The following is a 12,403-nucleotide window of genomic DNA, read 5'->3' as shown; positions in this document are numbered from 1 at the left end:
TGACACCCCCCAAAAATTTAATAAGACGACGACACTGGTATTATTTTTTATGGTGCCTTGCACGGTGGTTATAAGTATATATATCTGTAAAAATTAATCACTGTCAGTAATACCTCAATTTTTAAAAAAACATAAATGTGTACACATAAAAGTCATGCACGTCACTGTATATCACACTTACTACCTAAAAGCGCTACAGATTATGGCCAATTCTATGTTAAATTAGGCCCCAAAGTTTTCACAAGACTGTTAAAGGAACATGAAATACTTACGGCTAAAGTGTATATGGTATCTGGGATTTGTTTATTGATACTGCAAGTGAGGTTAGTTTAGTCTAACCTTAGTCTAACAGTTTGTTTAATTAAAACTCTTAAGTGATTAATGGGGTAGGATTCTCCGGTAACTCTCATTTCCTATGCCATGTAATTTTGAAACTTTTTTACTTTTGAGATAAAATGGTTACAAAGCCTAGAGACAATCACAGATTATAACAAATTCCAAAGAGATTTCAAATTATTTTATATAACTAGATTTTTAGCTTTAAATTACACAGAAGCCATCTGTTGGAGTTTAGAAATCTTGCTACACATATCTTTCTTGTAATGGAATTTCATCTGCAAGTGTTCTTGTTTATGTCTACCACTTCAACAATTCCTCTCCTCACTAGGACTCACTTTAGGGTTCAGTGTTGCAGAGTGACAACTACTGCAAATGGGATCTGATGCAAACAGCATTCCACAGCCCTTCTCACTGCTGATGTGAGAAGCAGAGTACTAGGTTACCCTATCCATATTATTCAGACCAGTAATCGGTCCTCAAAGGTACCAATTCTTACCAGGAAAATGTACTACAACTATCAATATTATAAACATTGCTTTCAAAAAATAAGACCCCTTAATTACAAAGATTTGAAAGTTAATTTAAAAGTGAATAAATAAGGGGTATTGGGGAAAATGGGGAGCAACCACTAAGAGGTGCTTCCTTTTGGGGTGAAGATGTCCTAAAATTGACTGTGGTACTGGTTGCTGCTGCTGCTAAGTCGCTTCAGTCGTGTCCGACTCTGTGCGACCCCATAGACGGCAGCCGACCAGGCTCCGCCATCCCTGGGATTCTCCAGGCAAGGTACTGGTTGCACAATTCTGCAAACATACTAAAGCCAATGCATTCTATCATTAAATGGATAACTGTGTGGAAGTGCAGTACATCTCAATAACGCTGTTATTTTAAAACATGAATTGTCAAATGTGATAAAATATTAATCACTAAAAACTGTTGGGTATAGATGATGGGTACCTGGGGGTACCCATCTTTACTTTTTACTTTTGAGATGTAATTTACTTCTGAGATGAGATTTACCCATCTTTAATTCTCTTTACTTCTGAGATGTTTTAAATTTTTCACATTTTCCATTTTGGGGGTACAGTACACTTAATAAGTGAGAAAGGTCCTCTTACCTGTATGAGTTCGAACATGCTGAACATAATTGTTTTTTCTGTCTGAAAAATAGTTGCATTTTCCACATGTGTAAACTTTCCTTGGAAAATGGTTTCTCAGGTGTTTTCTCCAGTGATATTCACTCACTGTGGTGTACGTGCATATGATACACTTGTAGACTCGCTCATTGTCCCCGGCTCGGGAGTGATGTTTCAGGTGAGCAGTATAGTGATCATAGCGATTGGTATTGTAGCCACAGCGGTCACAGCGGATGGGGCCCTTGGAGAAATCGCCCTCTTCCCCAGGAGAAGAGCCAGATTCCCTGGCTTTTGCTTGCTTCTCTGCACTTTCTTCCACAAAAAATTTCTTGGCGCTATGAACTCGGATGTGATGCACAAACTGCTCTTCAGATTCTGCTTCATACTGGCATGGTTTACAGCGGAAGGGTTTGGTCTTCAAGTTCTTGCTCTTGTCCTCTGCTACGGGTGTTTCCTCAGGAAGGTCTTTATTTGAGCTGTATGTTTCTGAGGCAGCTGATACCTCAAACACGGGCCGTGGCTGGACAACATTGAGTTCCAAACTTTCCAGTTCCATGTTCTCCAGCCCATTGGGTTCGCCTTTCACCTCAGCAGACTCCTCAAGTCCTTCTCCGTCACTATCTGAGAAGTTGCTATCCCCAACAGGCATCAATTCTGCCATCTGTCTTTCTTCGCCAACCACATAATCACAGCAGCCGCCATTTACCTCCCCAGTTAAGGCCACATTTGCCAACATGATGAGCTGAGGCGCAGCCAGTTCAGCTCGAGAGAGATCAGGCAAGTCATACATGTCATTTGGCAAGGCCATGCCCATGGTGCCACTGCTGGTGAACAGCCCTCCGCCTCCAGAAGACTGACCCATTACCTGGGTGGCCATATCTGTGCTCTGCATTCAAAACAAAACACACAAAAACACCAGTTTAAACACAACGTTTACCAGTCTAAAACTAAAACATCACTGTAGTTCTTTTTAACTTAAAACAATACATTTCCCACATAATCTTTAAACTCAATCAGCTTCATTAACTACTGAAAGTCAGCATTTAAAATCATTTTGTAAGTCAAACTCTCTTTACTGCAGTCATCAAAAAATTTTCTGTAACCCCTATAAGAAATTCTATTAAGTGTTTGACACAACTCATCCATCAACTAAGTCTACCAATGCTGTGCCTTCCCTCAAACACTTTTCCTTTTTCTGGTGGAAAAATGTAAGTAACCTTCATTTTTAGTGCTAATTAAAATTAAATCGACCTTTGTACAAACGGGTTAGAGGCACCAACCCCCAGTGCGGTTAAAAATCGCATCTTTTTGGCTCCACAAAAACGAAGAGTACCAACAGTCTACTGTTGACCAGAAGCCTTAAGGATAAGTCAGTAAACATGTATTTTGCATGTTACATGCATTTATATAATAGATACATGAAAAAGTTAAGAAAACCATAAGGACTACATTTCCAGTACTGTATTTATAAATACAGTAAGTTTACATCCCCTGTGTACCAGATTAATTACACCTGTCATACCTTTACCAATACTGTATGATACAAAATACTGCAGATATTATACATATTACTAACACTAGTCATCAAAAGAGAAAAGATATTGTGAAAAAAATTCATACTCATTTACAGTTATAACAAAGCACTGATAACGCTGAAGCAACGATATGACTGCTTTACTAAAATCTATTGCAATCGATAGGACTGCTTCCCAGTAGCCAAGCCTATATGGAAATAAATGAGTCATAAAATTTTTATGGCATATAGTGTAAGGCATTTTCATAACATAGTATTAGAAATAGTGTTTTTCTAAACTGCATATATGTATGATGGTCTGATAGTAATGTAATTATTATATATTTTTTAAAATTTATTTTTCTACGAAGACCTACAAGACCTTCCAGAACTAACACACAAAAAAGATGTCCTTTTCATTATAGGCGACTGGAATACAAAAGTTACAAGTCAAGAGATACCTGGAGTAACAGGCAAATTTGGCCTTGGCCCTGGCGTACAAAACAAGCAGGTCAAAGGCTAACAGAGTTTTGACAAGAGAACGCACTGGTCATAGCAAACACCCTCTTTCAACACAAGACAAGACTTTACACATGGACATCACCAGATGACCAACACCGAAATCAGACTGATTATATTCTTTGCAACCAAAGATGGAGAAGCTTTATACAGTCAGCAAAAACAAGACCAGGAGCTGACTGTGGCTTAGATCATGAACTCCTTATTGCCAAATTCAGACTTAAATTTAAGAAAGTAGGGAAAACCACTAGACCATTCAGGTAGGACCTAAATCAAATCCCTTATGATTATACAGTGGAAGTTAAAAATACATTCAAGGGATTAGATCTGATACACAGAGTGCCTGAAGAACTATGGACACAGGTTCCTAACATTGTACGGGAAGCAGTGATCAAGACTATCCCCAAGAAAAGGAAATGCAAAAAGGCAAAATGGTTGTCTAAGGAGGCCTTACAAATAGCTGAGGAAAGAAAAGATGCCAAAGGCAAAGCAGAAAAAGAAACATATATCCATTTGAATGAAGAGTTCCTAAGAATTGCAAGGAGAGATAAGAAAGCCTTCCTCAGTGATTAGTGCAAAGAAATAGAGGAAACCAACAGAATGGGAGTATCTAGAGATCTCTTCTGGAGAAGGCAATGGCAAGCACACTCCAGTACTCTTGCCTAGAAAATCCCATGGACGGAGGATCCTGGTAGGCTGCAGTCCATGGGGTCGCTACAAGTCAGACATGACTGAGCGACTTCACTTTCACTTTTCACTTTCACACACTGGAGAAGGAAATGGCAACCCACTCCAGTGTTCATGCCTGGAGAATCCCAGGGACAGGGGAGCCTGGTAGGCTGCTATGTATGGGGTCACGCAGAGTCGGACACGACTGAAGTGACTTAGCACCAGCAACAGCAGCAGAGATCTCTTCAAGAAAATTAGATACCAAGGGAACATTTCATGTAAAGATGGGCACAATAAAGGACAGAAATGGTATGGACCTAACAGAAGCAGAAGATATTAAGAAGAGATGGCAAGAATACACAGAAGAATTATACAAAAAAGATCTCCATGACCCAGATAATAACGATGACTCACCTAGAGTGAATCCTGGAGTGCGAAGTCAAGCGGACCTTAGCATCACTACGAACAAAGCTAGTGGAGGTGATGGAATTCCAGTTGAGCTACTTCAAATCTTGACAAGATGATGCTGTGAAAGTGCTGCACTCAATATGCCAGCAAATTTGGAAAACTCAGCAGTGGCCACAGGACTGGAAAAGGTGAGTTTTCATTTCAATCCAAAAGAAAGGCAATACCAAAGAATGTTCGAACTATTGCACAATTGCACTCATCTCACATGCTAGCAGAGTAATGCTCAAAATTCTCCAAGCCAGACTTCAACAATACATGAACCGTGAACTTCCAGATGTTCAAGCTGGTTTCAGAAAAGGCAGAGGAACCAGAGATCAAATTGCCAATATCCACTGGATCATCGAAAAAGCAAAGTTCCAGAAAAACATCTACTTCTGCTTTATTGACTATGCCAAAGCCTTTGACTGTGCGGATCACAATAAACTCTCTAAAAGAGATGGGAATACCAGACCACCTGACCTGCCTCCTGAGAAACCTGTATGCAGGTCAGGAAGCAACAGTTAGAACTGGACGTGGAACAACAGACTGGTTCCCAATAGGAAAAGGAGTACGTCAAGGTTGTATAATGTCACCCTGCTTATTTAACTTACATGCAGAGTACATCATGAGAAATGCTGGGCTGGAAGAAGCACAAGCTGGAATCAAGATTGCCGGGAGAAATATCAATAACCTCAGATATGCAGATGACACCACCCTTACGGCAGAAAGCGAAGAACTGAAGAGCCTCTTGATGAAAGTGAGAGAGGAGAGTGAAAAGGTTGGCTTAATGCTCAACATTCAGAAAACTAAGATCATGGCATCCGGTCCCATCACTTCATGGGAAATAGATGGGGAAACAGTGGCTGACTTTATTTTGGGGGGCTCCATAATCACTGCAGATGGTGATTGCAGCCATGAACTTAAAAGACACCTACTCCTTGGAAGAAAAGCTATGACCAACCTAGATAGCATATTAAAAAGCAGAGGCACTACTTTGCCAACAAAGGTCCCTCTAGTCAAGGCTATGGTTTTTCCAGTAGTCATGTATGGATGTGAGAGTTGGACTATAAAGAAAGCTGAGCACCGAAGAACTGATGCTTTTGAACTGTGGTGTTGGAGAAGACTCTTGAGAGTCCCTTGGAGTGCAAGGAGATCTAACCAGTCAATCCTAAAGGAAATCAGTCCTGAATATTCAATGGAAAGACTGACGCTGAAGCTGAAACTCCAATCCTTTGGCCACCTGATGTGAAGAACTGACTCACTGGAAAAGACCCTGATGCTGGGAAAGACTGAAAGCAGTAGGAGAAGGGACGACAGAGGATGAGATGGTTGGAGGGCATCACCGATTCTATGGATATGGGTTTGAGTAAGCTCCGGGAGTTGGTGATGGACAGGGAAGCCTGGCATGCTACAGTCCATGGGGTCACAAAGAGTTGGACATAACTGAGCGACTAAACTGGACTGAAAATTTATTTTTGGCTGTACTGAGTCTTCGTTGCAGCGTGTTGGCTTTCTCTAGTTTCAACAAGCAGAGGCTGCTCTGTAGTTGCAGTGACTTCTCTCGTTGCAGTACTGGGGCTCTACAGCCCATGCTTCAGTAGTTGCAGTCCACAGGCTTAATTGTGGCTGGGCACGTGGTTAGGATACTCCCAGACCAGGGACTGAACTTACATCCCCTGCTATGACACATGGATTCTTAACAACTGGACCACCAAGGAAGTTCCAGGTAATGTAATTATTTAAAAGCAAAATTATACAACAGCATAAAAACTAATACATTATAAATTTTGTATTAAATATCACTTTAAACCTTTCTCAAGTCTTGCACACAATGAAATCTTAGGTAACGATGGTGATGACATAATGTCTTCCAGTTCTTGGTGTACAATTACTAGATTTTCACAAGACACTCATAGACATCCATGACAGATAAGTTTATTAACTGAACGATGTGATTGTTTAACATTCATTAAGCAGAGAAGTGGATCATCATCAAGGTCTTCATCCTCCTGTCTTCTGTTGAGTAGGGAGGCAGGGGGAGGAAGGGTTGCTCTTGCTGAGTCAGTCAGAAGAGGCAGTGAGAAGAGGCAGAGAAGTGGAAGGGAAGGCAGAAGGAAGTGCAGAGAGAGAAGAAGTGGAGGAAGTGGAAAGAGGCGTAACTTGAGAGAAATATATCTTAATTTCTGTCCAAATTTTGCTGTTCTACTTCTCTAAAACTGTTTCTATTTGGTACTAATCACAGGCTTTAGTTTTAGTATCTGTATCATACAAGGGGCCAAGTTGTAAAAGAAGTCAAAAGCAGTCTTCAATAAAAGGAACCTTGCTGCCAGACTAATGTCAATTTGTTTTCTGGCACTGCTTCTTCCATGTCTTTTTCCTTATAGTCTTGCACTGGTTCAAAAGGACTCACCTCCAAATTAACTTCCATTAATTTCTCAGGTATGCTATCTATTAACTCTTGAATATTCCCAAAATATGTATCTTGAAGCCTTTCAACCACCCCACCCACAACCTTTTTCCAATATCCACTATCTCTTTCATGACTTCCTTCATTGGCAGTCGTAAATCCTGTGAATTCATGCACAGCACGTGGACACAGTCTCTTCTAGCAGAAATTTGTATTAGGCTTGATGGCCTTCATAGTTTTTTCTATCACAATGATAACATCTTCAACAGTATGATCCTTCTAGACTTTCATGATGTTTTATTGGGGTTGTCTTCCACAGCACCGACAATCCCTTCTACAGAGTACCATGTGTAATGAGACTTTAAGGTCCTTATGATACCTTAATATAAGCTTTATTCAGAGACACTGTGTTTGGGAACCACTTCGACAGGCTTCCCAGGTGGTGCTAGTGGTAAAGAACCTGCCTGCCAATGTAGATGTAAAAGACCTGGGTTCGATCCCTGGGTCGGAAAGATCCTCTGGAGGAGGAAATGGCAACCCAGTCCAGTATTCTACCTGGAGAATCCCATGGACAGAAGAACCTGACAGACTGCAGTCCACAGGGTCGCAAAGAGTGGGACACAACTGAAGCAACTTAGCACACACACATGAATACCACTTTAACACCTTCAGTGTTGAACTCATGGGGTTAAGATGGCCAGGGTCACTGTCCAATACCAAAGAACCTTAAAATGCAGTCCCCTTACTGCAAAGTACTTCATAATCAGGGATAAAGCATCAATGGAACCAATTTAGATAAGTATTCTCATCGCCCCGGCCTTCTTGTTATACAACCAAAAGAATAGTAACTGGTGTTTATCTTTAAGGATAGTAGGCTTATGAAGTTCCCTCATAGCCTAATGGTTAGGGTTCCAGGCTTTCACTGCAGTGGCCCAGGTTCAGTCCCAGGTGGGGGAACTGAGATTGCGCAAGCCAAAAAAAGAAAGGAAGACAAAGAATGAAAGAAAAACAATTCCATTAAAAAAAAAAAAAAGTGGGCTTGGCAGCTTTATAGATAAGAACAGTCCTGATCAAAAACTCAATTTGCATAAAACAAGTTAAGTCTTCAACCAGCCTTAAATCTGAATTAATGTTCACTTCTCTTCTTTAGTAATGAATGACCTTTTTGGCAACTTTTTCCAGACTAGGGCACATTACTCTGTATTAAAAACCTGTTTAGGCAGACAGCCTTTCCCTTCAATAATTTTGTTAACGACATCTGGGAACTCAAAGCTGATTCTGCTATCGTGATATTTTTTCAGCCAAAACTCTTTCTAAAATTACCAAACCATTCTCTGCGAGCATTAAATTCTCCAGATTTAGAAACTTCATTTTCCTTTTGTTTTAAATTGTCATACAATAACTTCACTTTTTCTTGAATCAATTTACTCTATAGGTATGCCTTTCATAACTATACCCACATAAAAAATTCATTTTCTCTTTTTAAGGTTACATCACACGGCTTGGTGGCTTGTGGTATCTTAGTTTCCCAACCAGGGATTAAACCTGAACCCTCAAGCAGTGAAAGCATGGTGTCCCAACCACTGGACAACCAGGGAATTTCCAAAAAGGCATTTTTAATATCAGACAGAAGGCATTTTACAAAAAGTGTAAGGCTTTCATGTTTGCTGGCAAAAATGCAGACAGTCTCCAAATTTGTCCTTTTTCTTGCAATAACCCTTACACTAGATTCACTGATCTTGAAGTGGTGGGTAATGGAAACTGCAGAACTTGATATGATCAATATCAAGCAATTTAACTTTTTCTTCTAATGTCATGACTTTACTGCTTGGGAGCATTTCCAGCATCACCAGTGGCACTTTATATGGGTCCCATGGAGTCATTCAAGGTTTCTGGTATCCCACTAAACACAATGAAAAACACTCAGGAAATGGGAGAGATGGCTTTTTTTCTGCAAGCACAATTTACTGGAGAAAACTGCTCACCGGGATATGATTAGACTTACAAGACGTTTTAAGTGGATACCTCCAACACTTGAGGCTCACCAAAATAGCAACAAGAGGCATGTATCTATGAAATGATTCAAGACCTACAGTATGGACCACAGTTAATATGCAGTTATGGGTGAATGACTGATCTTTATATTTGTTTACATCTCTCTGGACAGGAATGTGCCATGGTGGTCTGTAATTTTTGGATAACTTTTATTAGATTTGTATACACTTTATGGTAGTAAATGATAAAATACAGCATTATCTATGTATACTTTATGCATTCATGATGTACCTTTTTCTAAATTTTCCATACTTCTAGGCTATATGTATCATCAGTAGAGTTCTGCAAAATGTTGCAGATCCATGAGAAATTTTCCAATATATTTCTTGAAAAAAATCCACATATAAGTGAACCCACGCAGTTCAAATTCCTGTTGTTCAAGGGTTCAATGTACTTTGAAAAAGTACATAATACCACTAAAGTATTACTTAAGTTTCTTTTCTTGATGATCTGTTTAAAAGTAAACAAAAATTAAAGCTCTTTTTTCCTGTGAAAAGGGAAGTTTAGTGTATTCAAATATACACAAATGAAAACACAAGAGCTTTCAAACAACCATGACTGAATTAACTCATCTTCAAATCAGAAACTTTCTTGCCTTGTGTTTGATCTGACTCAACTGCCTAGAGGAGCCATAATAAAATCACTTTGAAAAAACGTTGGGCTTTTTAATAAAGTGTCTTAACCTCATTACTTTTCAACCTAAAGGTGTTAATCCTCAAATTAGATGTTCTCTTGCGAATTAGAAAAAGCAAAGTGGCAACTGCTAAAAAAATTTTACACCCAAAATACCAAAAGTAATCCGTTTCACCCAAGTGCATAAACACGAACTCTTTGAGTTATAGGTACCAACGAAAGTTGGAACCAAATGCCATCACACAAAGCAAAGCCTGTCCAAGGCCTTAACGAAACAGCCCAGGCGACTCGTAATTCCTAAGCCTCCCCAAACCCTAACTACCATCCCCACAGGCATTTCCACAAAACTCAGGAAGGCCGTCCGCGCGCACACAGCCCGAAAGCCCAACGTGCCGCTCGGATCCTACGTGCTGCCTTCACCAGCGCCGGCCTCGGCCGCGGCATTCCTGACTGAAATAGGCATTCGGCCATTTTCTCAAAATACGTACCAAACACAAAGCAGCTCTTCGCAAACTCCGGCGCCCTCGCTTCCCCGCGCCTCGGCCCGCTCACTGCACCACCGACACACCAAGTCGTCCTGAAGCGCTTCCTGGGCTCCCCACCTCTGAAGACGGCGAGACGGGCAAACTCGGGGCGCCGTTGGGCCAGACCGAGTCTTCCCAGTCCAGGCCGCCCCCTCCCGGCCCGCGCGCCCCAGTCCGGGAAGAGGGAGGAAAGTTGCCGCGTCGTCGTCGTCCCGGCTCCTCGCCCGCCCAGCGCTCGCCTGCTCGCAGGGGCCGGGAGCCTCCGCGGGCGCCCTCCCGAGGCGCCGGGCCCCGAGCGCCTGAGGGGGCCCCCTGCGCCCCGGAAGTCTGCGGCTCACTCCCCCACGGCGCCCCGCGGGACGCGCGCCCCGGCCCCGCCGACTCCCGCGGCCAGACGACCCCGCACGCAGGGCCGCGGCGGCCCGGCGGCCCGAGCGCAGAAATCGCTGTCCAGCCCCATTGGCGGAACCGCCCGGGTCCCGGGCTGACTCAACCCGCCGGGCCGCACTCAACGGCGCCTTCCGGCGAAAGGGAGAGGCCGGGGAGGGAGGAGGGCGCGAGGGCCGCCGGCAGGCGAGGGGCTGCGGCGGGACCCGGGGCAGGAGGAGCACGGGAGGAAGTTAGGTTCAGGACTAGGGCCCCAAGCAGCTCCGCTCCTGGCCTCAGGACAAGACATCCCCGGCGCCTGCGCCCGCGCGGACGCGGCGGCCCGGCCTCGACTGGGGAGGGGGTCCCGGCGCCGCGCCGCCCCTCACCGACGCCCCCGGCCCAGCCCCCCGGTAGCGACCATGTAACCCGATCCCGCCCGGCCGCCCGCCCCCGCCCGACGCGGCGGTCGCCGCCGCCGCCCGAGCCACAGTATCTGCAAATCAGCCCTGGACAGCGCCTCGCTCCGCGTCCTTCCGCGCCCTCCCCTTCCCGCGGCCACGGCCGCCCTGCCGGCCCGCCGCCCCCGCCCGACCGCGTCTCAGACCGCGCCGCGCTTACCGGCCTTCCTGGGCGAGGAGGGCCGACGACCCGCGTCGCCGCTCCTTCACGGACTACTTTTCTTTGTTGCAGGAGTTTCGGGGGAGGGGAGGGAGACGGTGCAAAAGTTGGACGCTGAGCCCGTCGAGGCCCGCGAAGACCCAGTGGGGCTGCAGAGAGTGTTCAGGCCGCCGGCCCTCGCCCTGCGGTCCCGGCCGCCGCCGCCACCCACAGCGGGCTCCGGGGCCCCAGGCCTCGGCGGCGCTTCCTCTGCTCCTGCGCCCTGAGCTCGCGGGAGCCGCACATTCCAGCACAGGAGGCTGCGCCGCGCACCCGACCCGCGCCGCCGCCGCCACTCCCGGGACACGCCCCCTCACCGCCCGCGCGCGCCCGCCGGGCACGCCCCCTCCGCTGCCCTGGCGCGTAGCCGCCTGGCGCGCCCCGCCCCTGGGCGAAGGAGTCCATTGGGGGCCCGGGCTTTGGATGGGGGAGCGCCCAGTCGTAGCAGCACCTAATTCCTCCAGTGTCTCGAACTCGGGCTCTGAGGTCAGAAAAGAAGCCAGCCCCGCTTCCTTTGTTGATTTCCTTCATAAATTAACAACAGAAAAGTTATCCCCCAGCCCTGGAATGCATGCAAGAGACTTGCGCTCTTTAAAGGAGCGCTCTTATATAGGCTTTGTCACCTCCCTTTCAAGTTTAAAATGCTTGAAAAATACCTTTCCGAATCTTCTAATTTCCACCCATAGCCACCCTTAACTAATTAAGCTTCGTTTTGAGTCTACATTAAAAAAAAATGCTTTCCAAAGTTTAAGCTATACACCAAGAAAAAAAAAAAACGCAGTAAGTTGTGAAAACAAAGTATCTCAGGAAGGAAGTGGATTCAAAATTGTGAGAATGAGGACAGAGGGGACAAGGGCCTAGACGTGGAAGGTATCAAGTCATTGAGGAGCCTTCAAAGCACCGTTTCAGTGTAGCAGTTACCCTCAGATTGTAAAGAGGGTGGTGAGGACTTCAAGGCTGCTTCCTGAGCCAGTTTTGGAGAGTAACCTGCGTCCATGTTTATAAAGTCGAGTAACCAAGCATGCTCCTGCTACTTGGCACACAGTAATAGGCTAGAAAGATGGAGGAAGAGAGAGAAGAAAAAAAAAATTCTCTTTTTGCCCCAGAAATGCCTAAGTATTGTAATTCACAGTTATCC

At 44.6% G+C, this 12,403-nt stretch overlaps 1 protein-coding gene across 6 annotated transcripts in view; it reads right to left on the bottom strand.

Annotated features, from left to right (window-relative positions):
• Positions 1 to 11,572, bottom strand: part of LOC129561816 (RE1-silencing transcription factor-like) — a 28,728-nt gene extending 17,156 nt beyond the window's left edge. The window contains exons 1-3 of one of the 6 annotated variants that reach the window (XM_055434608.2): positions 11,227 to 11,572; positions 10,204 to 10,319; positions 1,455 to 2,358 (exon numbers count right to left, since the gene is read on the bottom strand). In XM_055434608.2, coding sequence (XP_055290583.2) covers positions 1,455 to 2,349 — 895 coding nt within the window. In that variant the 5' untranslated portion in view covers positions 2,350 to 2,358; positions 10,204 to 10,319; positions 11,227 to 11,572. The other 5 variants (XM_055434607.2, XM_055434606.2, XM_088836365.1 and 2 more) reach the window with 5 other exon arrangements.
• Between the last annotated feature and the right edge of the window lie 831 nt (positions 11,573 to 12,403).

The sequence above is a fragment of the Moschus berezovskii genome, chromosome 5 (assembly GCF_049115385.1).
Source record: "Moschus berezovskii isolate FMDL1 chromosome 5, NW_MosBer_1.0, whole genome shotgun sequence".
Taxonomy (NCBI): domain Eukaryota; kingdom Metazoa; phylum Chordata; class Mammalia; order Artiodactyla; family Moschidae; genus Moschus; species Moschus berezovskii.
The sequence above is the reverse complement of the archived record's forward strand: the minus strand, read 5'-3'. Positions and strand labels throughout refer to the sequence as shown.